General features: G+C 53.5%; 3 protein-coding genes across 5 annotated transcripts; all 3 read right to left on the bottom strand.

Moving 5' to 3' along the window:
- Positions 1-1,935: 1,935 nt before the first annotated feature.
- SMIM35 (small integral membrane protein 35) lies at positions 1,936-6,287 on the bottom strand. 2 transcript variants are annotated; one of them, XM_087939250.1, is made up of 5 exons: positions 6,126-6,287; positions 3,371-3,487; positions 2,779-2,812; positions 2,103-2,305; positions 1,936-2,015 (listed from the first exon to the last, which is right to left on the bottom strand). In XM_087939250.1, the coding sequence occupies exons 1-4, from the start codon at positions 6,130-6,132 to the stop codon at positions 2,122-2,124; spliced, it is 342 nt and encodes a 113-aa protein (XP_087795376.1). In that variant the 5' UTR covers positions 6,133-6,287; the 3' UTR covers positions 1,936-2,015; positions 2,103-2,121. The 2 variants fall into 2 exon arrangements, with proteins under 2 accessions (XP_087795376.1, XP_087795375.1); XM_087939249.1 differs by having other exon boundaries at positions 1,962-2,305; positions 6,126-6,283.
- A 1,585-nt stretch (positions 6,288-7,872) lies between these two features.
- Positions 7,873-16,229, bottom strand: SCN4B (sodium voltage-gated channel beta subunit 4). Its single transcript, XM_026709075.2, has 5 exons — positions 14,893-16,229; positions 11,614-11,774; positions 10,477-10,723; positions 10,118-10,247; positions 7,873-9,871 (listed from the first exon to the last, which is right to left on the bottom strand). The coding sequence occupies exons 1-5, from the start codon at positions 14,924-14,926 to the stop codon at positions 9,778-9,780; spliced, it is 666 nt and encodes a 221-aa protein (XP_026564860.1). The 5' UTR covers positions 14,927-16,229; the 3' UTR covers positions 7,873-9,777.
- A 2,691-nt stretch (positions 16,230-18,920) lies between these two features.
- SCN2B (sodium voltage-gated channel beta subunit 2) lies at positions 18,921-26,152 on the bottom strand. Of its 2 annotated transcripts, XM_087938739.1 has the most exons (5): positions 25,880-26,152; positions 24,963-25,162; positions 21,365-21,531; positions 20,807-21,017; positions 18,921-20,651 (listed from the first exon to the last, which is right to left on the bottom strand). In XM_087938739.1, exons 2-5 carry the CDS (start codon positions 25,012-25,014, stop codon positions 20,452-20,454), a joined length of 630 nt encoding a protein of 209 aa, XP_087794865.1. In that variant the 5' UTR covers positions 25,015-25,162; positions 25,880-26,152; the 3' UTR covers positions 18,921-20,451. The 2 variants fall into 2 exon arrangements, with proteins under 2 accessions (XP_087794865.1, XP_026564962.1); XM_026709177.2 differs by lacking the exon at positions 25,880-26,152 and having other exon boundaries at positions 24,963-25,222.
- Between the last annotated feature and the right edge of the window lie 1,389 nt (positions 26,153-27,541).

The raw sequence follows: 27,541 nt of genomic DNA, 5'->3' as shown, positions 1-27,541 counted from the left end.
TTTTGTTGAGTTTATCCATCTGCATCTGTACAGAAGACAAAATCTACCATTGTACAGAATACAGAACACAGCACAATAAAAAATGCATTTCCATGATGGTAAATTCAGACTTTGGGGGATGGAGCCTCTCCCCCACTCCCTTCCCCTGCTGTCCTAAACAGGGACCAGCCATCCTCCCTCTGGCAGCATTTAAAAGCAAGGATTTGTCCCAGAAATGGGAAGGGGGGGGCTACTCACACTATAAAAGAGAAGCATGGGCTGAGCCACTTGGCGCCAGAGAAACCTACTCGGAATACTCCTCTGTTAAAAGAGTAGCTCTGCAAGCCACTCCTGTCCTTCTATTTTACACGCACATGTGTGCACATGCACACACACCCCCATCTGCAGAGAATCCAGAATTCTAGAGAAGCAGCCCAGAAGCAAGCAAAGGGAGTCCAGACCATTGTCCAACTACTGCTGCTCAGTGGCTCCATCAGTGGGGGTGTTGGGTTGGCTTGCTGCAGGGTTGTTACTGCAGCCAGTTCTGAACTGCAACTGGCCAAGAATATTGGCCTAAAGAGAAGGGTGCCGTAACCTTATAGAACACAGAAGAGGCCTGTACACGGCCAGGATTTCTGACACCAGACAATTCCATATCACGCAAAACAGCCAAGGAGGAATTTGAATAATCCAGCTTACCCCCCTAAAGTCCCAATAGGACACATGACTCGATCCACAGGACCATCCCATGCTCCTCCCACTACCCTCCTGAAAAGGATACATGTGGAGATATTATTCCTGCTCTTTGTCACATACCCCATGCATCGTTTCCAGGATGGCTTTGAATTCTCAGGGGCTCTTATCACAGAATCATAGAAGTGGCAGGACCTTGGGGCTCCCTACCCAAGGCAGAAGTCCTCATACCATCTCGGACATAATCCATGACCAATCTTTTCTTGAAAACTTTCAGCAATAGAGCACCCTCTACTCCAGGAAGCAAGTTTCCCTGCTGTTTTCAGAGTTCTCACTGCCAGAAACGTCATCCTTATTTCCAAGTTGGCTCTCCTTCTATCTAGCTTCCACCCATGGCTTCTCGCTTTACCCTCAGGTGCTACGCATACCCTAAATCTGCCTTGTGGACACCCTTCAAGTATTCTCTTTGTTAAGCTATTTTCCAAAGGTGCCTTTTTTCCAAAAAGCTGATGGAGTTTCTTGATTTTTTTTTCCTTTGAAAATTTCTTGCTTCTCATCCAAGAAGCAAAAGGGCTTGTTCAGATTTGTTTGGGGGATTTTTTTGGGGGTGGGTGGGGGGGAAGCACCTTTAGGACAACCATGACCTGGATGATTGAGATCCTCCGTAGACATTGGTTAAGCTATTGTAAATAGACTTTGTTTCTTCATTGTTGTTCGTGGGATTCATCCTCGGTGCCCCTTCCTTGCATTCTTCCTGGGGCCTCAGCATCTTTTTGGTATCATGGTGACTAGAACTGGATGGATGCAACCTTCCAAAGGTGACCTCGCCACTGCATTATAGAGCAGCCTTGTCACTTCCTTGGTGCTATCCTTCTGTTGAGGCAGCCTGGAACCGCTTTGGCTTTTTGGCAGCTGCTGCACACGGCTCACTTTGGCTTAAGCCAGAGCCCATCCTGGATCCCTGTCAACTATGGTTGAGACAGATGCTCCCTATCCTGCACTTCTCCGTCTGCTTTTTCCTACCTAAGGGCAGACCTTTACTTTTCTCACCACCAAACCGCATCTTCTTGGATTAGGCCCGAGGTTCAAATTTGTCAAAATCTTTCTCAATCTTTCATAGTTTTAGCAATTTCCTCCACAATTGGGGTCATCCACCGTTGGTGAGTGCTCCTTCTATCCCCTCCTCCTGTAGGTCATTTCTGAAGAGGTTGAAGAGCACTGGGGCCAAGACAGAACCCGGAAGGACCCCACTGCACAGTTCCCTCCAGGTAGGCGTAGTTCCACCGAGGACCACACACTGAGTCTGGTTGGCCAGCCACCTTCAGGCCAGTCTGGTAGGGGTACTAAGGAGCAATACAGAAGGGGTGGGGGCAGTGGATGTCCACACATCTCTGCTCTCTCACAGTTGTCCAAATCCACCCAAAACTTACCCTCCTGCTGCCAAGCACTTCAGATCCTCATGGCAGCTGTGGAACGGGGCCAGGATGATGCTGGAAGAGCCTCAGGGTCACTTACACACTTCTCCAACCTACAGTCCCTCTCATGAAATTGCTCATAGCCGACTCCTGCTCCATGCATGGAACCACTGATGGTGAAGGGAGGGGCCAGCTCCAGTCCCAGGGGCTTCAGGTTGCTAAAGGGGGCAAAGGCACATCAACTGGCAGAAGCATGTTGGTGGCAGACTTAGTGTTATGGCTCATAACACTACAAAAGGCACATGCATCCATTCGGGGGGGTGGGGGGGGAGAGCCAGTTCCAAAGAATTAGGCCAGCCCTGAAGGTCGGCCTCCTGGAGAAGGGCTGGCTCTCAGCCCTTCTGCTTGTTGCCTGGGCTGGCCTATGGGGGTGGGAGTGCAGCTGCCTTTTCCTGCCCTTCCGAGGGCTATCTCCAGGAAAGGTGAACCAGGATCTGATCAGCAGCTCCCATAAATTAATAAAACACAGAAGAGCATCAGAAATGGACACAAAGCAAAAAAAAGACAAGATGGGCAACCCAGAAATCTAATAAATAAATAGGCAGAACAAAAGTACACTTCTAAGGCAGGAAACATTTTTATAAATTGCAACTCTTATGAACCCCAAAGCAGCTTCCTGAAATGCACTTACCGGATGTGACAAAACCTGAACACAAAATTAGGCCCTAAAGGAAATAAAACAAGGCAAGCAAGTCAGACAGTTAAATTCTGAGCACCATATTTTTAATACTTCTTCTCTAGAAAAATTACAGAAGAGACGATGGAGTCCCTCTTTAAGGCTCTGCCGTTTTAATAAGGAACAAGCCCAAGCGGGAAGCTGTGTGGAGGGATTAGTCTTTCCCCTTGAGCTGACTTTCGATAGTGAGACGGACCCCACACAAATTTAATAAATAAATAAAATAAAAATATTTTCCATTTCTCTATGTCATGCACAGCTAACCCCCCCCATACAATAGGAGCCCCCACATTCACTGTTGCAGCTGCAGGATCATATAAGGATAAGGGCCGGTTCCCCTCCACCCCCCTCCCAAAATTGGGCTACATTCTTAAAAATCTGAGTTCAACTTTGGAGAGCCTGCCGTCTATGTGGCCACCGTTGCTGACCATTGTCTGAGATGAGGAAATCTCCCCAGTCAGGTTCTTCCTTGGCCAATTGTCCCTAAAGTCTTAGGGTCACCAGTTACCTTGCCATTACCTCTATGTCTCCATTCTGCCCCACTTACTGTCCCAGCAGGGTCCTTCCCGGTACCACCTGAGCAGGACATAGCCAAGAACTCCGAGGATCAAGAGGGAGAGGCTGACACCAAGGATCAAACCAAGGGTGCTGATGGACTCTCTTCCTGCAAATAAAACAGTAAGGTCTGGGGAAGATGAGGCGGTGGGCTGTTTGATACCAGTTGCCAAATGAAAGGCCCTTGAGCTTGAGCCTGGGGCACCTGACTCCAAAAGAAGGGGCAGAGTAGTAGAAGGCACTCCTGTCTGCACATGCAAACCTCCTCTGTGTGGGAGGGGATGGATGTGCTCAGGAGCCACTGGAGCCAAGCATCCACTCTAGACTGAAAACTTTTGAGGAGGGAGACCCAGCTTTTCCAAGCTAGGTTCCCCCCTTCCTTTCTCTTTCTCCCCAAAGCAGAGACCCAAAGAATCCTGTCTGTTCTCCACGAAAGAAGGCACCGCAAAAGTCAAACACTGGGGAGAACAGAACCGAAGGAGAGAGGAAAGAGAGGAAAGAGAGGACAAGGTCCCCCCGATTATGTTCTTATATGCAGAAATTCCTGGGAATAATAGCACTTGGAACGCAGACGTGCTCCAGGCCTTTAATCATTGTAGTTGCTCTTCTTTGCACTTTTTCCAAAAGTCTCAACATCTTTTTTTTGTAATGTGGGGACCAAAACTGGATGCAGGATTCCAGGTGTGGCCTTACTAAAGCTTTAAAAAGTGGTACTATTACTTCACATGATTTTGATTCTATGCCTCTGTTTATACAACCAAGGATTGTATTAGCTGTTTTGGTGCTGCTGTTTACTGCTTGCTCATGTTTAAAGGATCATGCACTAGGACTCCAAGATCCCTCTCAAAGTTACTGTTTTTGAGCCAGGCTTCACCTACACTGTACTCGTGCCTTTGTTTTTTCCTGTCTAAGTGTAAAACCTTTCTTTTCTTCACCTAAAATTTCATGTTGTTGGATAGGGTCCATTGTTCAAGTTTATCAAGATCTTTTGGGATCCTGATTTGTCTTCTGGGATGTTGGCTATTTCTGCCAGCTCAGTGTCATCTGCAAATTTGATATTCCCTCATCTAAGCCATTTATGAAGATATTGAAGAGTACTGGTCCTAAGATGGAACCTTGTGGTATCCCACTGTTTACTTCCCTCCATGTAGACGTAGTACCATTAAGGACTACTTACTGAGTATGGTTTGTCAACCAGTTTTAGAAATCCATCTGGTGGTGATGCTGTCTATCCCACATTTTTCTAGTTTATCAAGAAGTACTGGTAGGTTGTGGTCTACTTTGTCGAACACCTTGCTGAAGTCTAAGTATATTATGTCAACAGTGTTTCCTTGGTCTACTAATTTAGGCATTTTGTCAAAGAATAAGATTGGTTTGGCATGATCTGTTTTTAACATCCCGTTGGCTACTAGTTATAACTTTGTTTCTAGGTATTCACAAATCTGTTTTTTTAATTATTATTTTTCCAATAGTTCCCAAATATTGATGTTAGGCTGATTGGTCTGAGGTTTCCTAGGTCTGTTTTCTTTTCTCTCCTTTTTTACATCAGCTCTTTTCCAATCCTCTAGTAATTCCCCGGTGCTCCAGGATTTTTTAAAGATATAATACAATGGTTCTGAGATAACATCTGCCAGCTGCTTCAGAACTCTGGAATGTAATCCATCAGGTCCCGGTGATTTATATTCATATTTATATTTTTTCTCTTATCAAGCATGAAACAGTTCCCAAGTAAACTCAGGTGTCTTTTCAGGGGAGTGGTGCTCTTTGTTCTTTCTTTTTACATTTCTCTTCTTTCAAGAGAAATCTTCCAAGAAGTCAAACTACATCATTTGAAAATGTAATTTTAAGCACATAGTATAGCAAGAAAAATGATATCCAGTAAATCTTGATAAAATAGCATTTTCATTGCCAATGGGAGGCAAGTAGGTGCTCCTTTAGCAATGGTCCAGCCTCTTGAGGAATGGTAAGAGTTTGCAAACCTCAGGGCCTCGATTCCATCCTGAACAGACATGGCAGACATGGCTTGGGGATGCAGCATGAGGGGAGAAGCAGAGGACAGAAAGGGACAAGCCCAGTCAACTCTTTTCTGAGTAGCCTCTGAGAGTAGACTTGCACATGGCTGCGTTTGCCAACCTTGGAAGACCCAGATAATTGAGGCTGGGCCATCTCCACCCAGGAGGAGGTATTGAGGCCACTTGTGTTCTTCCAAGATGGACAAAATCTAAGCACATCCTCTGGTGGGCCAGCCTTCCCTCAGCAAGCATTTGTTGTAGGTCTACCATTTGTTTCTCCTGTTGATGAACCACTGCCATCACAAATCCTCCAGAATTTCTGCACATGTTCTCCCCCAAGTTTCATCACCTAAATTCAAGGAACCCTCAGAGAAAGTGTCTTCTGTCATCCAACTGGCTGAGAGACCCAAAAAGCACAGTCCACCTGGCGACAGTTCCTTGCACAGTCAATGTCGTTAGCCAGAAGAGAATCCCGGGAACACAACCTACCCAGGTCCAGGGTGAGGCTGCTGAGCCAAAGCCCTTGAAACATCACTCAGCCCTCCTGCTTTCTCTCCCCTTTGCCCATCAGGGCCACCCAGAAGAAGAGCCATGCTAAACCTCCAGAAGAAGCCAGGTGGAAACCCGGCTATTTCTCAGAGCTCTGGGATTCCACCCCCACCCATAGGTACATCTTCAGGGGCCTGCATCTCATGGGGTGAGGTGGGGAGCTAACCCAGAAAATGCAACCGTTACCTGTCATTACAGACTACAAGGGTTGCCTGCAGCTGGTCAGCTGAACTGCTCTGGCCAAGAGACTCTTGAAGTAACTGTTCCCTGGGAGCTCTCAGCAATGGCGGCGGCGGCGGCAGCGGCAGCGGCAGCAGCTGCAGGGACTCTCCTGGAATCCTTCTGCGCAGGGAGGCTCTCCCTCCAAGTCCGGCCCTCTTAGCACAAGCCCAATGACTGGTCCAGGGGCCAATCTTGGAGTTTGTCACCTAGCAACGCACTTGCTTCCTGGTCTCCAGGCTGCTCTGAGGCTCCGCCTCTTTCTCCTGGCTGCCCAGGCAACCCAAAGCCATGGTGGGAGTGGGGAATCAAACTGCAGCTTCTGGCCAAGAAGTCACTGCCCGGTGCAGGGGGGTAGGGAGAATGGAGGCTTGGACCTTCTCTGGGACCGTCTCTCCCAGATGCCTTGGATGGGAGATAGGCAGATCATCCCCACCTTACTGGAGCTCGGGCTTAAATCCAATGGATTGAATGGCTGGAATCCAATGTGAGACAAATTGCTTCTCTGACGGGCACTGAACCCCACCAACCCCAATATTCTTCCCCAAACCCCAAAAACTTTAACCTCAGACTGTTTATTGACCTCACCCCTTTCCTAAGAGGCCTGTAGGAGGCGGGCATAAGCGCACCATCATGCCTACTGTCCCTGTCCTATTGTTTCTATGTTTCTTATTCGTTCCATTTCATGTATTCATAATGATGTTTATACTTATACCTGTTATCTTACAATCGCTTGACAAAACAAACAAACAAACAAACAAACAAAACCCAGAGCTTGCTTCTGCCCACCTTCTTTACCGCTGGAGAGTGACCCCCGCCCATCTCCCCCTATTCAGTCCATCCTGGCGATGGTCTTGAAGGGAAAGAGAACGCCCCCGCCCCCCAGCAACGCCTTGAGGAGGGAGCGGGGTCGAGAGTACCGAAGAGCTCCGCTGGGGATGGCTGGAGGTGAAACTCTGTTAGGGATCCGTAGGAAATTTGGGAAGAGGCGGCGTTAGGGCGGAGGACTGTGCGGCGAAATGCCGGCCGGAAATGGATCCCGCTGGCCTCCTCCGTCCTCCTCGGCGTCCTCCCTCGCTCTGCACGAAGCCCTCCGCCTCGAGCCTCTTCAGGTTCAGCAGAAGCGGGGAAGGCGGGTGGCTCTGAGCAGCCCTGCTCTCTGAGACCGCGGAAGGCAGCCGGGCCTTCCCCAGAAGCATTGGGGTGGCCAAGGCCAAGCTCTTTCCCAGCGATTGGGACTTGGGGGGGGGTCTCCTGCTGCCTCCCATGTGGTGGGGGGAGTCCTTAAGAGTCCCAGGGAAGAGGCGAGGTCCCTCCCAAAGGGATGCAGCTGGATTCATGCGAAGCATCAAGCTCTCTCTTCCCTTACCCTCATTTGTACCTTGGGTTGACACCTCTTCTGCTTAAAGAACTATATTTTATTCAACCTGCTCACTGAGGGCTAGCCTCGTGGGTGTCTTGTGGCCAGTCCTGGCTCACCTCAAGCAACCAAATCACTTTGAATAAACAGCAAGGTTGGGCTTCTCCAGACAAGAGCCTCCATTGCCTCTTCCCCTGATCCAGCGACAGCTGAGCTGGGATCCCATCCCCAGAGCTTTCCTTCTCAGTGCTGGATACAAGGGGTCTGCCTCCTCCCCAGGATCCCCAAAGGCAGAACTCTGCATATAGTATATACTGTTGTGGGTTTTTGCCAAAATAAGAAGCACAACACTAAGGAGAAGAACCATGTTTATTGCAAGGATTGTTGAATGTCTGCATTACAAGAAAGGGGGCCCCCAAACTACGGAGAAAGCCAAGATTTTTGAGGCAGGAACTGGGGTCTGATTGGCTGGCCATTTGGGGAAACTGGGCAGGGTACCAGGTGAGTACCTCAGGCACAGGGAGCTTTTCCACGGCCAGCAGAGCTGGAAAGCTTGGGGTTCTTCACTGGGTTGTGGAGGGGCCTTGCCTGGAGCCAGCTGCTTTCTATCGCTACCAGATGGGTTAGGAGATAACCATCTTTTACTACAAGGCAGATATACCAAGGATTGGTCATTAAAGAAGAACTTCATCACAAATGTGAGTTATGAGGATACCTGATGAACCAATAAATGTACTTTGTTATGGACGTCTTATTGAGTTATCTATCTGCATCTGTACAGTTTATAAATCCACCTCTGTACAGAAGACAGAAAAAGGTCACTTGCTGGCCATAGCATCTTTCAGAAAAGCAAATAGACCACAGATTCCTGACTGAGTCCTCTCCTGATCACCACCTGGGTCAATCCAGCTTGCTGGGAACGTTTTTTTTACAAGGGCATTTGGTAAGAGCTCATGTGTATTGGTGGTGGTTGGGAACATCTCATAGGTTTGGTAGCGAATGTAGTTGACGTACGTGTAGGAGGGGGCATATCTTTTACAATCATAACAGCTACTACGCCTGGTAATGATTTCTCCCCCCCCCTCCCAAATTATACCTCAGAATAAATAAGAAAACCTAAAAATGTTGCCTCCTCTGGCAGAGAAACACCATAAACTGTGGGGAAACAGCCTGGGCATCCTGGCTGGTGGTCCGGAAGGGCTGCCAGTTGCAGAGAGCCAGGGAGGGAGGGGGTCCTGGGCTGAGCAGGATGCAGCTGCTCCTCAAACATCCTGACTTGGTGTCTTGCCAACCTGCCATCTTGTTCACCTGGGCAGCCCCCCCCTTGCCTATAGATGTCTATAGATGGGGTCTATAGATGGGGTGTTAAATTGGGCCAGGAGGGTAATAAGGCCTTAGCAGTGATGCTCTTGTCATGCTCCAGTAAAAAGCCCAGCTCCTGCAGGCCAGGAGACCAGGAAACGAGCATGCAAGTGAAGGAGAGACGCTGGGGGGAAGGATCGGCAGCTTGGCAGGGGAGCCATTGGACACCAGCTTCCCATTGAGCAAGGGCAGCCTAAAACCATGGGACCATGCAAAGGAGACACACACACACACACACGCACACGATTCCTGTCTCTTGAAGCATCCCTGCAGGTCTGCTCTGCTGTCTTGCCAAGAGGAGGCCTGGAGAAAGACCCACGTCCAGGTGCAGCCACCCTCCATCCTGAAGCACTGAAGAACCACGGAAGAGGATAGGGACCCCATGCTTGGCTCCCCTGGGCCTCCGATGGCTCCAGCAACGCCCCCCTCCCCCTCCATAGGGATGCATCCCAGCAACCAATATTCAGCAGGGGAGCATCTACTGGCTTCAAGATGCAGGTAGAGCAGACCCAGCGCCCCGCCCTGCCCCTCCAGTCACCTCCTCTACATTTGGAGGGAGGGAGGGAGGCAGCATTTCCAACCCACACCCCAATGCTGATGATATTCGACTTGTCAGGAGGAGAATCAGGCCTTTGGTCCAGTGCCCATCTAGCCTCATTCCTGCAGCTACAGAAACCAAAGCTCAGCCTGCGTCCAGAACCCTCCATCCTTCAGACAGGAGCCATGCCAGTCTTGCCACCCACCTCTGAAGTTTCTCCCAAGAAGCAGCGCTTGTTTGCAGCCAGTTGAGTAACATAGTTGTGTCTCAAGCATCAGTCATTTGAAAGAGGGGCTTCTCCTGCCCGTCCGGCAGATGAGCTTGGAGGGTTGGACCCCAGAGACCTGCCCTTCAGGGACTCAGGCCTTGGAGGCTGGTTTAGAGTCTATCTTGGAGCCTGGCAGCCCCCCGTTCTCCGTGTTCTCGTTTGCTGAAGAGCTCACAAGGCACTCCCTGCAGGAGACAGAAAACAGACCGGCTCAGCCTGGCTACACCCTGGAGGTCCCAAGCAGAGGCGGCTCCCCACCCCGTGTTGTCCAGGAGAAAGGCCTCTGGGGAGCTCCACTGCCTGGAGGAGGGCCAGCCGGGCCTGCTCCCACACCCAGCCTCCTGTCTGGAGAACCAGGCAGCTGTCGCTGAGCCAGCCAGCCACGTGGCTTGCGCATATTCTGTATGAGGCAGCGCAAGCAGCACACTCACTTCTGCTTCCGCGTCTTCTTGAGGATGAGGAGGACCAGTTTCTTGGTCAGCATGATAAGGATGAGGAGCCCAATGATGCCACCCACAACGGACAATATGATCCATGTCAGTGTGTTGTCCACCTTCTCCACTGGGGAGGAAGAGAAGGCAGTGAAGGCCAGGGAGAAAGGAGCCCCCTACTTGCACCCTCCAGCCATGGGCTTCCCCACACCCAAGCTCAGCAAGCCAGTGGCTCCGAGGAAGTCCCGTTCCCACCCCCCCAACTGTGGAGCTGGAAAATACAGGCCTGCCTCAGTTGGTTGCCTCTAAATGGGCACGACCGAACCAAGGCCAGCGTCCGTTGCCCAGCTGCTACTCACACATCACCACCACTTTGAGAGTAAAGGTGCCGCTGTGGTTGGCATCCTTCTCTTTGGGATTCTTGACCAGGCAGGTATATGTCCCAGAGTCCTCAAAGTCAGCATCAAGCAACAGGAGGGAAACGTTGAACTCCCGGTTGTCCTTGCTGAGTGGTAGGTCAGGTGGCAACATGTGCTTAAGGCTGAACTTGTACTCCGGATGAGGCTCTGGCTTGGAGTCTTTGTTCTTTACGACCCCTTTGAATATCTGCAGCAGGGGAAGAGCAGTGAATGAAGGCACGGCTCTGTCCTCCTCAAGGTGGAATTTCCCAAGGGAAATTCTCTGCTGCGCAAGAACTACCTGACACGGCTCCCCAAGCATCTTCTCCACAAAGTGCTGAGAGGGAGACGCAGTGAGGTTGAGGCAGCCGTCCCCACTCCTCCCCCGCCCCCCACCCCCGCTGTGCAGAGGATGGGCTGCTTGTGCTTCCTGGCAATGCAGACTTTTCTGTAGACTTCTCAACTTTTTCCCTCCATACTTGGCCCCTGTTTTGGGGGGAATGGGGGGAACACTGTGTCCTCAAGCAAGGCTGAGGACTTGGAAGAATCTCTTTCCTTGCTACTTATTAAATATGAAGGCTACCTTCAATTGCTAATTGTCATTCATAAAAGCACCAATGATCATGACACCTTAAAGAATAAGGAATTTATCTCATAAACTGAATAGTCTAGGTCAAGGGTCTTCCAACTTGGTAAGTTGACTTGTGGACTTCAACTCTCAGAATTCCTGAGCTAACACGACTGGAGGAGGAATTCTGGGAATTGAAGTCCACAAGTCTTAAAGCTGTCATGTGATTGCCATTTGCATGCTTCATAGCCAGCTTTTGACAAGCAGAGAAGTCAATGGAGAAGGTAGCAGTAAAATTGTAAGCCATGGGGGTCACTCGATATCTTATTTCTTGACCGCATTACTTAATGATGGAGCTGCCGGTCCCATTTGTGGTTGTTAAGCGAGGACTACTTGTAGATCCATTCATCTTCAAGGTGCCATAAGTGTCTCTGCTTGTTGCTTGGAATCTAGCTTCATCAAAACCTCTAACCCTTAAACCAAGCAGGCCCCCCAGCCCTGCCCAGTGCCAATCCCCACAGGCCACGCACTTTGGTGTGGTTGTGGCTCCATATGAAGTTGGCTTTCTCAATGCCGATGCAGGAGTTGAAAGTACAGGGCAGTAGCACATTGGTGCCATTTTTGGCATAAATAACAGGCGCCTTGCCCACCGACACCTCCAAGGCCAGTGTCCGAAAGCACAGCTGAAGTCCTAGGGAGAAAAAGAGAGAAAGAAAGAGAAAGGAAGGAAGAGAAAGAAAGAACAAACAATGCTCATTTTGGCAGGGTTGTTTTTATCTGACCTGAGTTTTTTGGATCAGACAGACTCTTTTCACACCAAATGTATATCCTACTCTTGCCTTCTTTGGGGGGAGCTTGTCCAATGACCCCATAAAAAAGTCACAGCAAACTGAACAAACAGCTTCCTCTACAGAATCAGCTTGGGGAGGGGGGAAAGGGGAGAGGGCAAAGAGCCATCATCTCTAGCAGCCACCAAACATGGTCCAAACATGTCGGACCAAACATGTTCTTACACTGGACCAAATGTAAGAATGAGTTTATCGGAAGAACTGGATCTTTACTGACATCATAAATTAATCTACAAAATTTTCCAGTGTCCAATGAAGAGCCTCTATGCCCTCAACTGAAGATGCTACAACTGGGCAAATTGAGCAGAATGCTGAGAAGGTCCCAATTCAGCCAAAGCGTGTCTTCCAAGGATGCCACCAACCAAACAGAATTGTCGGAAGGGAAGGATGGCCTTACCTCTTGCAAGCCAAGAATGGACTTATGGTGCTCTTTGAAAATGGTAACTGGTCCAACTTCTCAGAGAGGCCACTCCCCGCCTCCCCGCTTTGCAGCTTAACATACAGACTAAGTTCACAGAACATGCTAGACAAGCTAAAACAAACTGGCAGTTTGTATGAAGTAGGTTAGGGGACCCAGTTGCAATTTCAGCTCTGATTTCCAGTTCAGATATCTGGGTCCTGACTTGCCTAAAAAAGAAGGCCTCTTTATGTTGTACTCCCTGAAACCTGGTGAAGGGCAGTTGTCAGAATCCGTGAAGTGGCGGAAGAACAAGAGTTCCTGTAGCAGTCAGGTGCAGCGATGGGGGGGGGGTTGCTACAGAGAAGAGTCAGCTGTGCAAGAGTGTTCTTTCATGATTCAAGGACACTCAAGAGCTTAGCACCTGCTCAAATTCTCTTCCAGCACCTCCTCCCAGCCTCCTTACATGGGTAGAAGTGAGCCCAGTTCTTGGTAGGCCAAGTCATCCCATCAGCAAGGGGACTTGGGACTGTGGCCTGAGATGGGTGCAATCTGCACTCCAGGCATTGGGTTGCTGTGTATCCAGAACTAAACCTGTTTGTGGCATGATCCCAAGTGAGGGTGCCCTCCCTAAGCACTTGCCCAGCTGGCTTCCATGGGAGGGAGGGAAGGGCAGCTGCCCCTCATGAGTCTTGGCCGTTGCAGGGGTGGCTACTCTCCTGCCTGCTGACACACGGGGTGCAGGGTCCACCCACTCCATCCTTGCAACCCCGACCCAAGCCAATGCCTGGAATTCAAAAGCCACACACCCAGGGAAGAGAGACCCTGGAGCCAGTTGGGAAGGGCAGATCCAGGCCCTTCAAATCCACCCTCAGCCATAGAAACTCCCTGCATAACTTTGGACCTGTTATTTCCTCTCAGCCCTCCCCACGAGGGAGCTGCTATGGGAATAACCAGAAAGAAGAGACACAGGGAAGCTGTTTTCAACTTTTGGAAGGAAGGAAGGAAGGAAGGAAGGAAGGAAGGAAGGAAGGAAGGAAGGAAGGAAGGAAGGAAGGAAGGAAGGAAGGAAGGCAAGAGGTGCCTCTCCCAAACAAAAGGAGTATAGACCCAGATGATCCACCCACCTCACTCCCTGAGCCAATGGCAGGTTTTCTACTTCTGCCCCCAAAGGGAACTGGACCACAGAGCAACTCAGGTGTGTCATCACCATGGATAGGCCGGGTGTTTCAGGAAGAGAGCTCACTCAGACTCAAGGGGAAAACCTTCGCTTCCAAAGGCAGAGGTAGCTGCCTCTCCCACAGCCAAGAGCCTCTTCACCTCTGGCTCAACTTTCCAGTGGGTTCAGTCTCCTCTGGCAGGAGGCACGAGCCCAGCGCTGGTCCTTGCTCAGAAAGTCACCCACGCTGCTCCCCACAGCACCAAAGACTGCAAAGCCATGGAACTCTGGATATGCTTAGTCCAGGTATAGGTAAAGGGAAGCAATTCACAGGGACTTGAATGGAGCAAGACTTCTGCAAGGTGCCAAGCCTTTGAGTGGCATCCAGCCAATTGGCCAACCCCAGAGCCTTTGGTTTGCCTGGGACAGAGCACCATTCAGGGCCTGAAGAGGGGCTTCTTACACAACTGATCCAGGGAGGAAAATGGGAGGGGGGAGGCTTTGTAATTAAAGTTTATTACAAAATAATTATCAGGCACTAGACTAGACTAGATTATTGGACTACGGGTATTTTGCATTCAGAAAACAAAACAACTCAGGACTGACCTTGCTAACATGAGTGGGGGTTTTTTTCTTTTTCTGTTTTGCAAGAGGTTAATTAGAACTGCACCCTCCCATAGGGGGTAGAATTCATTTAAAGGAGGGGGACTACAAGGCCCATCTGATTCTCCCAAATGCTTGTCATTGTGTGCTCCAGAGAAAGGATTGAGCCCAAGGGAAGTGGAGTCCTTCTGACTTGTTCAGCGTCTTGGATGGGACGCTCACATTCCAGGTAAAGAGAGCAGCATCAGCGGTAAAGATGGGGAAGGGAAGGGAAGGTGCCTCGGATCGAGCCACCCGGGGATTCAGCCCCCTCCCGCACCCCACTTTCAAGAAGTTCAGCACGGAGTTCGCCACAAACTTTCTGTGCAAACGAGGCTTCTTGGAACCAAAGCAAACTTACAGCGAAGTCGGACTTACTCCAGGCCAGGGGCGTTGCTCTCTAGGATTCTGCTCGAATCTTTAAAAAGATACCCGGAAGGGAGGCAGGTCGAAGAGGCTGCCAGCGGGAGCAAAAAGTCCCCCGACTCGCTACAGCAAATGCGGAAGAAAACGCCGGTCCTGCGCGTCCCCCATCCCGCCTCCCGCCGCCCCGGCCTCGCGCAGGGACGGCAGCCGAGCTGCGGCGGGATGGGCCCAAGGGAAGTGCAGTGGTGGCGCGCGCCAGCGGAGAGAGGGGAAGGCAGGTGTGCTCTCGCTTTCTGCCCGAGCCTCGCGCCTACTAGGTGACCGCGGACCGGTCAGTTGGCTCAGCCCGCAGGCGACCGACGGTTCCCCGAAGCTTAGAGCGGCTCCGCGTCCCTACCCAGCAAGGCGACTCCCAGCCAGTCCACGGCCATCTCTGCAACTACTCGGCCGCCTCTCTCCTCTCCGTTGACGCCGCAGTCTCCGACTCCCGAAGTTGCTTTAGCGACCGACCGCCGCAGTTGCCGCTACTGGCTCCGCGCACGGGCCGCCCCTTCCAGCAGCCCAAAAGGCAGCCCAAAAGGCAGCGAGAGGCGGAGGCGGACACGCCCGGAACCGCCTCCGCGGTGATGCCAGGCCCCCCGCGGAGGGCGCGCGCAGCCACGTCGCACCGGGCCTGGGGAGCAGCACCGTCCTCCCCGAAGGTCGTTGCCCGCTGCCGCCCGCAAAGCCGGAGAGACGGCTGGAGCAGGCGCGCCAAGCCCTCCCGGCGTTGGTTGCTTTGCATTTACCTCCACGGAGACGGCGTCTTTCCCTGGTCTGTTCCACCAGCCACGGTTAAGCAAATTGTGGGCTGGCTGTTACACACGCGGCTGAATGAGGCCTTAGGAACTTCCAAGCACGGTAGCCAAGGGAAGCTTTTTGGGGGGAGGGGACTGGCCTGTCCTCCCCAGGAGCAGGCAAGGCATCTGTTTACTAGCAGGGCAGTGGGGAAGCTAACGGTCCCTCCAGTGGGATATTTGGGGGTTGAGAAGGTTGCCCCGGATGGTTAGATGGGGTGGCTCGAACCTCTGGAGCAGGGGAAGGAAGGGCAGCAGGAAAATCAGGCGAGGGGTAGCAAATGGGCAGAGAGAAGCTTCTTTCTGGCAGGCAAAGGTGGAGTCACTGCTGAAGCAGCAGGAGGGAAGCCCCCTTTCACTCGTGGGGAGCTGGAATCGGCTGCCATTTAGCTGGGCTGGCTTTAGGGACAGGCTTTTCCCATCAACGCTCCCTGCCTCTTCCGAGCCCAAGCCTGCTTCAGGCATCGCGGGAAGGAATTCAGAGCTCACAGAGGTCCAGAGATGGAGGAAGTGGTGGGGCTCCAACATCCCACTCTCTGGGAAGCAGCCGGCCGCCGTTTCAGTAGAGCGACTCTCAGCCTTGCCTAGCGTGTGCCAGAGCAATACCACCCAAACTAGACCCCTCCCCCCCAACGAGTTCCTTCTGGTGTCACATAGGAAGTGGGGAGATGGGGGAAAGAAAAAAGGAAACGCTCCTGGCTGAAGGGGGAGGGCAAAGGATGCCAATCTTGGGGGGCATCCTGGGCCACGGGCTAGCGTCTGCTGAGGTGGCAGGTAGAGGGTGCGGAGATGCTGCGGTCGTGGCAGCTTCTGAAGCTCCCAGAGAATCATGACTCAGGGATTGTGCAGTGAAAGATAAAAAAAGAAGAAGAAGAAACTGTAAAGGTGCCAGAAATTCCGGGCAGCAGCCGGGGGGCGGGGCGGGGGCGGGGCGGTTGTGAGCAGCTCTTACTGCATGGGGAGGGGAATACTTTTTCCATGCCTCTGTTGCGGGTGACCATTGCAGAAAGTCAGGGGCACTAGGCCAAGAACCGAGTCCCATTGAGGGCCTGGCTGGACTTCAGCCAGGAGCTGGCCAGGACTCTCCAGAGGAGGAGGGGCATTCGCGCTCTCCACGCAAAGGGGCGTTTGCTTGGTGCCAGCGAGCCTCAGGGCTTAAAGAGTGAGCATCGGAGAGGAATCCCAGCGCTCGCCGGAGCAGCTTGGCTCCCTGTGGCGGCAGCAGCCCAACCTTGCTCCGTTTCTCCGACGCTCCTCTGTTCTTTTCTGCCGCTTGAACCCCTCCCGGGAAGGAAGCCGGAAGGGGGCAGTTTGGTCCCAAGGCCTCACAACTACCGGCCCCGTAAAACTTTCTGCAGCTCGGCGACCTAGCAGCAGCCTCTCCCACCGGCGCCGGCGCATTCTTGCGAAGAACTTCACCGAGGAAACCCGGTGGCTTCCCTGAGACCGCGACGGGCCCTCGCAGAAGTGGGGGGGGCGATCTGGCTCTCTCCCGCGAAGGCGATCCTCCCATTCAGGCTGACCTCGCCTGCGCGGCTGCGGCCGCCCACATGCCCTGCTCGTGCCCTCTCACTCGCGCCGCTTGGTCGTCGGGCGCAAAAGCAGAAGGGCCGGGAGCGCGCCCAGCTGGCGCGAAGCAAAGTGCTGGCTTCGCAACTTTCCCTTCGAGTCCTTGGGTTTCAAGCGCTGTCCAGGCCGAGGAGTTGGGTTTCTCCGCCTCCGCGGGGTGGATGAGTGGCGGCGGGGGGCGGGATCTCTCCTAGGACACCAGGCGTTTTGCACAGCCCAAGAACCGCTGCGGACATCCTCTGCCGTGGGACCTCCGGCTCCCGCTTGCGCGGTCTGGTGCTGCTTCAGCCTCTCCTGCGCCGGCTGCTCCGCACTCCCGGCATCGCTTCCCCCTCCCCAGCCTGAAGCCTCGAAGGGCCTCTTCCCGCTGACCAAACCCAGGCGCGGGACAGTTTCAGGGAGAACCAGCCAAGGCTTCCTCGAGGGCGCTCCAACCGGTTCTCTTCCGCACCAGACAAGAAAGTGGACTCCTTCAGGTTAGGAGACGGTCCGGGTTCCTGAGCTCTTCGGAGGGCAGGAGGAGAGTCGGCATAGGGGACGTTTCTTGGCCTTTCTTTGCAGTTTCTCCCGACCAGAAGGGGTCTGGCGCGCGCGCGCATCCGCCCTGCTCACAAGCCCTGAGAAGGCTGAGAAGCGCATCTAGGCCGCGCTCTCCGGCCGCCCACGGGAGATGCTTGCAGGCTCCCGCGAGACACCCGGCCCAAGTCAGCGCTCCGTTTTCCCAGCCAAAGGAGTCCGGAGCCGCAGCGGCTCTCGCCCTGCCGGGATCTTCCGCACCTAGGCTGCAAACCCGATGGCCGCGCCTGCCTCCTGCTCCGCCGAAGTGTTGCAGCGGAGACCTGGGCATCCGCCAGGAAAGAGCGGCGCGTAAGAAGCGCGGCGGCGAAGTGGCATCTCTCGCGCGATCCGCCCTCGGCCTGCCCAAGAGGGAGACACGAATCCCGCAGCTTTCGGCCGCTGTCGGCAGGCTAGAGTTGGTTTGTAGCTCCGGCAAAGACCGCTAGACTCTCTGCGGGAGGGAGACGTTTGCCCCCATTTCTTTCCTTCCCGGCCTTCTGGTCGCAGACGCGGGAGGGAGTCAGGCGCCCGCGCAGCCTCGAGCGGCATTTTTTGGATGGGCCGCTGCAGAACTTACTCTGGGCCGAGGAACGCCCTGATCCGGAGCAGCCTGGAGCGCGGCACCATCCAAAGGACAGAAGAGAGGAAAAGAAGCCAGACCCAGCAGCTTAAGCCGGCTCCGGTCCTCTGGGGCAGCCAGCTACCCGACCAACTAGGTGGGGGTCTGTAGCATGTTGGCGCTCCTTCGGGGGAGTCCCGCTTCCTTTCCTAGAGCTCCGACGCCAAGATTCTGTGGCCAAGTCTGCCCGTTAGCAGGTTTTCAGAGTCACAGCTGACAGTAGGCAATTCCTGGGCGCCTCCTTCGCCTCCAAGCGGGACAGCAGTTCTGCCCACACCCAAAGGGGTGGTGGGTTTCCTGGCCTTCAGCTGAGGGCTGGAAGAGAAACCAACCTTCCCAGCCTCCCGGCCAAGAAAGGGAGCCAAGATGGAGGGAGGCTACCTGCTCAATCTCTCACCTTGACCCAAAGGGCATCTTGTGAAGGTCCCTTTCTTGGGAGGGCGGGTGTCAGATGAAGAGGCCAGGAGCCACTGGCTGCAGTGCCTGCTGAGGGCAGTTCGACCTTTGTCCAAGGCGGTTCTCCTCTCGAAAGGCTTTCAAGAACTGAACCCCAGATGACTCTTTGAGACCCTCATCTATGGTAGGAGGTTCAGGCGGCTGATCCTGAGTTTCAAGGAGCATCGCCCCACCGCCAGAGCTGCTTCCACCCTCAGCCCCCTTCAGATTTGCTGGCTCTGAATCGGGCTAATGGATCCTAATGGAGAGCGGTCCAGGAAAGGAAAAGGCGGAGGAGGAGTAAATAGGGGAGAAGGCCCACGGGCCATGTTAGGGTGGGGGAAGAGAGCCGACTTACACCAGGCGCCCACCCCTCTCCGGGGAAAGAAGCAGAGGTCTGCCTATGTGGGGAGGCAAGCTCTGCTTTATTTCGTGTGACGGTTGGACTTCCTGAGCAGACCCAGGACAAGAAACATTGATTTCCAGCGCAGCAGCACAGTAAGTCACTGTCGGTGCAAATGGAGGCCAACTCAATTCTGCAGTTACAAGAAGAGTGATGAAAACTTTTCAGGCAGAGCCTGATGAATCTGAATTGCAAATTTTGCAAAATAAGGACAGAAAAGTTGCATAACCCATCTCAGCTGAGGGCAGGTGTTGGGAACATGACAGAAGGGGGGAGGGGGGGTTGCAAACAGCAGACAGCAAAGTGCAATTCCAAGGAGAAGCCGCAGAGCCAAAGACAGATCAGCACAGTCACAAGCCAACTGGGGAATCACTTGCTCTCACCCGCCAGGGCAACATCCTAGGGAAGGAGCTTGGGGCCCAGAGAGCTTGGGGCCCGTTCAGGGGCTGCTGCGGAATGGAGGGTCCCAGCAGGGGTCATGGTGGGGGGAATGGAGGCCCCCAGGGCCCTTCTGGCTTTGGGGTTCTAACTAGCAGGCAAGATGTGCAAACAGGGAAAGTAAATACCAATTGGCTGCAGTGAGTCTGGGTGGAAAACTCTTCTTCCACTAAATCCCAAACAGACAACCCTTCCTTCCTTCCTTCCTTCCTTCCTTCCTTCCTTCCTTCCTTCCTTCCTTCCTTCCTTCCTTCCTTCCTTCCTTCCTTCCTTTCCTTCCTTTCCTCCCTTTCCTTTCCTTCCTTCTCCTGCTCCCCTCACACATCTGCCCACGCACACACCTCCTGCTTATGCCAGGCAGAAAACCTTCAGTTGTTTTCATGAGAGAGGGGCGAGGGTCAACAGCATTCCTTCCAAACAGTCCAGCCATGGGTTTCCAAGATGGGGGGAGGAGCTCAGTGCTGGCCTGCAAGAGAGACGGCTGCTGACCCCCGGCAGTGATTTCTCCTGGCAGTGGCGAATTGTGCTCGGTGTTCAAGGTGGAGGGTGTAAAATGGCAGTTTTTGCTTTGGAGAGGAAATCCTGCTTGGCCGTGAGATACACAGGGGGACCCTCACCGGCTCCCAAGCCACCTGGCTCCTCTCGGGGCCTCTTCCAGTAGGGACCCCTGGGCTCCACGAGCAAAGGAAACAGGCTTTCACCTCCCCAAGATTTGCCACGAAGGCGGCAGCAGCAGCAGCAGCAGCAGGGGTGGGGGAGGGGCTTGGCCTTCTTGCCAGAGACACACAACAGGGCCCCCTCTGTCCAAATGGAGGAACTGCCTGTCTGGGACAGGAATGCAGGCTTACCCCAGGAGGCTTTCAACTTCAGTCCCACAAATTCCTACACACACACACACACAAAAACCCAGCGCGGGCAGCCCCCCTCCCCACTGCTGTGCTCTGGCCCAAGAGCCCCAGGGATGAAGAGGGACGGGGGAAGCAGCCCAGCCTTTCGGACAGTTTGGGTGGAACTCTTTGCTTCAGAGAAAGTCCAGGGGAGGGGAGGGCAGGGACAAGGAAGAGCAGGAAGGCCAGCCTGGGGGAGACCCTCCCCTCCCTACTTCATGCCTTCCTCCGGGTTCCCCTCCCCATCGGTTTTGCCCTCTTCTTCGGTCTTCTGGTCATCCGTGTTGAGCCTCTGCTGCTTCTTGCGCCGGACACACTTCACAATGACCAAGGCCAGGATCACCACAGCCAGGAAGCCCCCCACAGTGGCCCCCACAATCACAGCCACTGTGGAGTCCCGCTCTGGGGGTTCTGTAGAGAGAAGCCCAGCATCAGGCAAGGAGCAGCCCTGGGGGTCTCCTCCCAGCATTCGCAGGAAAGGCCCCGGAGAGGGAGCCCTCCCTTTCCCAGGAACCTCTGGGGAGGGGAGCGAGTGGGCAGGGAAGGGGGTGGAACCAGGGCCTGACCTTCTGTGAGAACTTGGAGGCTGATCTGGCCGTGGCCCTTTTGTCGGTCAGGCGGGTTCATCACGTAGCAGTTGTACAGCCCTGCATCCTCCAGCTGCACGTTGTGGAGGGTGAAGGACATGTCGTTCTTGCTGGGGTTCCCTGTAAACTCCACGCGGTCCTCAAAACGGTTCAGCTCCACGGGAACCACTTTCAGCTTAAACTGCAAGAACTGGGTGAGATAGGAGGACCAGGAGAGTTGTGGGGTCTTTGGGAGCAGCCCACCCTCCAGCCCAGCCTACGGTCTGGGATTCCTGGCGCTGGAGGGCAGGGTGGGAGGGAGCAGAGGCAGGGAGCTTAGGAAACTTGGACAAGGGTCATCCATCCCATCCCCACGGCCCCTCCCACCCAAGGGCTGCAAAGCCCAGAGTTCCTGCGAAGCAGAGTTTGGCCCATTGGCTCCCCCCACCCCACGCAGCACAGTTGATGGGACTTTCCCAGAGAGGCACAAGCAGCATTCAAGTTTGGGGCAGAGTGGTGGCCCAGCCCCCCCCCCCCGCCCCCAGCCAAGGCACTCACCATCTCTTCGGTGCAGTTCTGGCAGGTTTGGTAGGTCCAGTTCAGGGAGAATTGCTTTTTGTCTACCTGGTAGCAGGAATGGAAAGTGCAGCTGAGGCGGATGGAAGAGCCGTTCAGCGCATAGAGGGTGGTTGGGGCCATCAGCTCCATGCCCAGCGTGTTCAGCACTAGCAAGAAGAGAAGAGGCCCCCCGCCCCCCCACATCTGCTGTTACTCCTTTTTGTACTAAGACAAACTGCAGAGCCTTCCAGCCAGGGAGGCAGTGGAGTGCTGCTTCCAACAGGATAGAAACTGTGGACTCCACAGAACCGGCACTGTCACTGTTCTGTATTCTGCAAGCATGTACTGGAAAGCTGGGAAATTTCTCCTTGACCACCAGATAGTGCTGTGGGCTGCTTTGCTTGAGTTGGGGGTGGGGGGGGGTGAACTCCAGAGGAATTTATCATTTCCTTGCTGGAAGAAAAACCAATCAATCGAATACAACACTCCAAAGGTTTGCTTGCAGTGTTATATGTTTTTTTTTTTAAAAAAAAAAGTTTAATAAAGATAGGGGAACATGAAAAATTATAAGGTTTTGAGCAGAAAGAAAAATTGTTCCTTTTTAAAATGTTGTTTGGATTAGCCTTGTTTCTTGGGGTGGGGTGGGGGGCTTCTTTGCTTTGAAGATGATCTGTCAATAATGAATTATGACCCCCAATAAAACCGCCAGACTAGTTGTAAAAATAGCTGGAGAGGCTTCTCTTATTGCCTCTGAGCTGGAAAAATGCAAAGCCTTTCAGCTGAAATGAGCAGGGCAAAGTTAGTTTTGCTTTCTAGAAATGCCAGCAAGATTTCTGAAACTTTCTCATTGCGTTTGGAAAGGGTTTGTAATTGGATGAATACAGGGATGGATGAGAGATACTTGGCCCCTCCCTTTGTTTTACAAATTGGTTCTTTCTGAGTTAGGAGTTGTAATTTGAGACACAGCACTTCTTTCGCTGAAGAGAAAAGGGGGGTGAATTTGCCCCTTCCTTCAACTACGATGTGTCTTTATCAGGTTTTAAATTGGTTGGAGAGGGTCTCTTTTATGGCTTTGTCTCCCTTCCAGATGAGCAGAGCAGAATCAGCTTTCGTTTCCATTTAAGAATACAAACAAGATTTCTCAAACTTTCCTACTGCGTTTGTAAGGGGTTTTAAGACAAAGTTTGGTTTCTGGCTCTCCTTCTTGTCATGCAAATTGAGTCTTTGGGATAGCAGGAAGACAAATTGAGAGGTGGGTGGGTTACTGGTTTGCAATTCTGCAGTTCAGAAAGAGTTCTCTTTGTCTCTAGCATGTGGGGGAATTCCAGCCCCTCCCACCAACCAAACAGCATGTAAAGGGTCCCATTGCTCAGAGAGAGAGAGAGAGAGAGAGAGAGAGAGAGAGAGAGAGAGAGAGGATGAGATAATGCAGGCTTACGTTAACATTGCATATTCACTCCTGGCTTCAATATTACTTTGCTTTATCACAAATCCAAATTAACTGTCTTTATATTGATGGGCTTCAGGATTTCAAGATAATCATCTTTTTACTGTTCTGTATTCTGTACAGTGGTAGATTTGTCTTCTGTACAGATGCAGATAGATAAACTCCACAAAACATCCATACAAAGTACTTTTATTGGTTCATCAGGTGTCCTCATGACTCACATTTGTGACAATGTTCTTCTTTAATGACCAATCCTTTGCATATCTGTCTTGTAGGTAAAAAGATGGTTATCTGCTATCCTTTTTCTCTCGTCTCGTAGCGGTAGAAATAGAACAGTTACCACGAGTCCGTGAGTTCAGCCAAGAGTGAGGAAACCTCCCCCAACCCATCAAGGGTCAATTTAGTGACCAATCAGGATTGCAGATGTGGTCATGTGACATGGACTACATTTCCCAGGATACCTTAACTACATTTACCATGATGCATTCCCTTAAGGGAACAGCTCACAATTGCTACCTAACTATCCAATTCCCATACACTGGCTGGACAGCACAGTCACGTCCAGCTGAGTTTTCTACCTTGGGTGTATATTATTGCAAACCTTGGAGTTCCGTCCCCCCCCCCCCCACATGCTGGCAATTACCATCCTTCAAGGGAGAGAAATGCCTTCTTTGTTTTATATGAGCAAGAATGATGGGAAGGTCATCCAATGTGCTTTTTTTGGTGGGGGGGGGAGTCCTGGGGAAGGCTGGTGTGCTGGGCAGTGCAGTCTTTCTTTGCTTTCATCCAGGTGGAGATGAGCTCTCAGGCTTCCCCCGCGCCCCCCAAATCCAGAAAGGAACTCCAATGTCTTCTGGAGATCCTTGGAAGCAATGGGAGTTGCCAGAAGGCCCTCAGGTCCCTCAAGCGGCCATGACCAAAGCAGCAGCAGGAGTTGCTATTGCAGCTGGAATCATCGGAGTCTCCACAGAAGATTTCACTAGGAAAATGGTGATGCTGGATGCAGCCAGAAGCCCCCTGATCCTGTCTCTCTGGGCAGGCTGGGGCAGGAGCAGAATACAAGGGAATCCCCCTCCCCACTCCAGTGAGTCTCCTCCCCCATGCACTGGGATCAAGAGGTCGCCTGCCTTTGGCTTTGAAGGGTTCTGCACTTTGTCCTCAACAAGAAGCCCTTAAACCCCCAAATTAGCAGCTGCAGGTGAGTGGAAGTCCAGAGCATGCCCTGTATCCCCCCCCGTGCCCTGAGCAAAAGGGACCACCAGGGAGAGAGAGAGAGGAGGGGCAGCTTTTAGAGATTTATTCTTGAGGAAGGCAGGAAAAGTCAAAGGGGCAGCTCCCAAGAACTGAAGGGTAATCCATGATCAGACCAGGGCAAGGGCGGGCTTAGCCACAGGTTCTAGCCATTCAGCTGTGGGGATTCCCAGCAGACCTCCCCCCTCTTTCTTCAATGGGGTCCCACTGCTGGATCGGCCAAGAACTGCTCTGCTTCTGCCATTCACAGCCTAATTTACCAGCACTATGCCAGTGCCCGTGCCCACCCTCACCAAGGACACTAACTGGGATACATTAAGAGAGGAGGGGCGGGGCTGCGCCCTGCAGCAAAGCTGGACTCGGGGGCTCTCGGACCAGCCTTCTCCGTAGGGGACAGGATGCAGCTATGGGGGGGGGGGCGGTGGCCAACTCTGCTCAGCAGATCGAATTGCAGCTGAAGTTGGCGCCTCCTTCGCAGCCTTAGTGCGGGAGCACTAAGAGGGATCTGCTTGGGCAGCCAGAAGCAGCTGCTGAAATCCCTCGCTGCAGGAGCAGCAGCAGGACCGGGTGCTGAATTCATCCGGGGCAGGGGGGAGGCAGCATTCCCCCCTGAGTTCACATCCAGTCCGGCCTTTGCTTCAGGCAGAGAAGGGAGGAGAGTGGGGGGTCTCCTCTCGTCCACCGCCCAAGCCACCCTCCCCCGCTAGAAGGGGGAGGAAGAAATAGGAAGAAAAATTCCCAGGCAGCCTGCGGGAGAGTCACCGGCCCCGCCGGCCCCCTTCTCCAAAGGTTCCCCCTCCAACCACCGTGCTGGGCAGCCCTCGGGGACGCAGGTGGGGACGGGGACTCGCCACCGGGTGTCATCGGCCCGCCCCCCGCCCCCATCCCCGCGGCCCTTACCCAGCGGGAAGAGCAGCAGCAGCAGCTGCAGCGCCGAGCTTGCGGGGCTCATCCTCGGGGCGGCGGCGCGCGGGGTTCAGCAGCTGGGCCGGGCGAAGGTCAAGTGTCCGTCCGGAGACTCATCGTCCTTGGGCAGCGGCGGGGTTCGGCTCCAAGATGGCCGGCTGGAGGGGCGGCGGCCACTGTGGCGGCCACAGCCACTACCAAAAACCGGGGGACAGAAAAATTCTTTGGTTGGTGGATTGCAAAAAGGATTCGGGAGGGCGGGAAAGGGCTGTGGCTAAGAACAAGCGGGAGGGTGGCCCTCGACGCGATTCTCTCCCTCCCCTCGTCTAGAACCATTGCATATAATCCAAGGATTATACTGTATCCCCCCCGCCACCCCACCCACCCCGCCGCCCAAGTAGCGGCTCCTACGGTTGCCATGGAAAGAGTTGTGGGTGTAACTTCTCACGCACACCGAGAAAAGAGGCAGCCGCAAAAACTCCGTTCGTGGGAGTTCCTTTGCTCGAGAGGCCGCGCAATTTGCGCCGCGATTCCAGTGAAAATCAGCCGCCAGAGCGGATGCTCTTGTTAGCAAACGTGTGCGGGTGGAGACGCGAAACAAGAGATTGCCGCGGGCTGTCTGCCCAAGCTCCGGCGGGGAGCTGCCCGCACGCGCTCCCACCCCTGCACCGCGACGGACTGAGCGGCGCTCGAGAGGGCCGCGGTGAGGGACTCCCTTCCGCCCCGGGTTCGCTTCTTTTAAGGCACGGGGGCGGTCAGAGGGGCTCTGCGGCGGCTCAGGTTCAGCCGCGCCGCTGTCCGTTGTCCTGCAGTCGCCGCTCGGCGTTTGCCTTTCCGCCCTAGGCTCGTGCAGGGGTCTGCATAGACGGCCTGGGGCGGAGGGAGACGCTCCCGCCGCCCCCATTTCTCACCCGGCAGAGGGAAGAGGAGGCCCGAGACGGGAGCCTCCCTGGCTGGAGCCGGCCGAACTTCCTGTTCTGCTTGCAGGTCCGTGCAAGGACGGGCCGGGCTTCTTGCTGGGTTTCCAAAGCTCCCCTAGTTCCTCTTGGGATGCCCGGAGCGAGCCCGAGGGAGAAGCAGCACGGCCAGTCCGAGGTCGGCCTTCCTTTTCTTCAAATCCCAGAGACAGAGAGCCAACAGCAGCACCGATGCCCTAGATCTTCCGGGAGCTGCTCTACAGGCCTTTGTCAAGGGCAGGTGTGGTCTGTGGGCCATTGAACTTCAAGAGAGACTCCCCAAGCTGGACAGGCTCTAGCCCTCGGCCACCACTCCGTATGCAAGAGGACAAGAAATAAAGCTGAACCGATGCTGGAGGCTGCGCCCAGGCTGGAAAGAACAGAAACCATCCTTTTCACCCAGGACTTCCTGGAACTGCTGCCTGATCAGCTTATCAACCGTTTTCCCTAGAAAATCAGAGACTGGCCAAAAATTGTTTCCTATGGCTGGGTCAAGGGTGGCTTCTTAAGGAGACAGAAATCCAAGGGCCCCTCCATCCCCACCCTCATTGTGAAGGGCTGAATCCAACCCTTCCTCCCTTTACTGGCAGTTGCACAAGATGGGAGAACCAAGGAACCATGTTGGAGACCATCATCATCATCCTCTCTCTCTCTCTCTCTCTCTCTCTCTCTCCCTCTCCCCCTCTCCCTCTCCCTACCCCCCTCTCAGTTTACAGGGTCAGTTTCCAAGGCACCATCACATCATCTCCTTGGAATCCAGAGTGCCAGTATCTGATTCCAAGTGGCTGTCCTTAAACAAGGCCAAAGACATGCTCCGTCAGGGCCCAGCTGCCATGGCCCAGAGCCAACAGTCATGTCCTTGGTTTCCACCAGTCTCCTTCCAGGCATCTCTCTAACCTTTCATTGCCTGAAATCCACATGCAGGGAGGGCTGGTCAGAACAAGCTGCCAGGGCTTCCGCTGCCTTTGGAACTGAAGGTCAAACTGGCATCTGAAGAAGCTGCCCACCAGATTGTTGGGACATCTCCAAGTGTCCACAAAAACCAGGAATAGAACTGTTGATTCTCTTGAAGGCCAAGTGAACAATCATTTTTCACCAAAATAAGAACCAAGAAGATAACCGTGGCCACTCACATTACTATGGCAGCACATTTAGCACACAGTTATTGTCACTGACTGTAAAGACTATGCCAATGGCTCAGAGTAAACTCCAGAACTTCAGCCCCATAGCCACTCTAAGCTTGCACGGAACTTAAATCCTCATTAAGGTGGCACAGAAGCACAGAATGTCCACAATGCCAGAGCCCAACAGAGAGAGTCTGGACCCCATAACCTGTTGAGCCTCCATGTTAAGACAGGGGACCTTCACCAAACCATCCACTGCTTCCTAGGGAACCCCTCTAGCAGGACGGCGTATTCTCACGCCTGGTATTTCAAGAACTAAGTTGCGGCCTCTCCCCGCTCCCCCCCATCAGAGCAACCTGGTTCTACCTGCTTGATTCCCCTTGATCATTCCATGTACACGATGATGTCATCATCAGGCACAGCAGCTCTTGGAAGCATGGGGGTGGGGTGGGGTGTTCTGAAGTGGTTCCGAAGGGGCCAGGTGTGATTGGCC

Source organism: Pseudonaja textilis, chromosome 9 (assembly GCF_049901715.1).
Source record: "Pseudonaja textilis isolate UNSWEBS1 chromosome 9, rPseTex1.2, whole genome shotgun sequence".
Taxonomy (NCBI): domain Eukaryota; kingdom Metazoa; phylum Chordata; class Lepidosauria; order Squamata; family Elapidae; genus Pseudonaja; species Pseudonaja textilis.
This window is presented reverse-complemented; position numbering and strand designations above follow the sequence as displayed.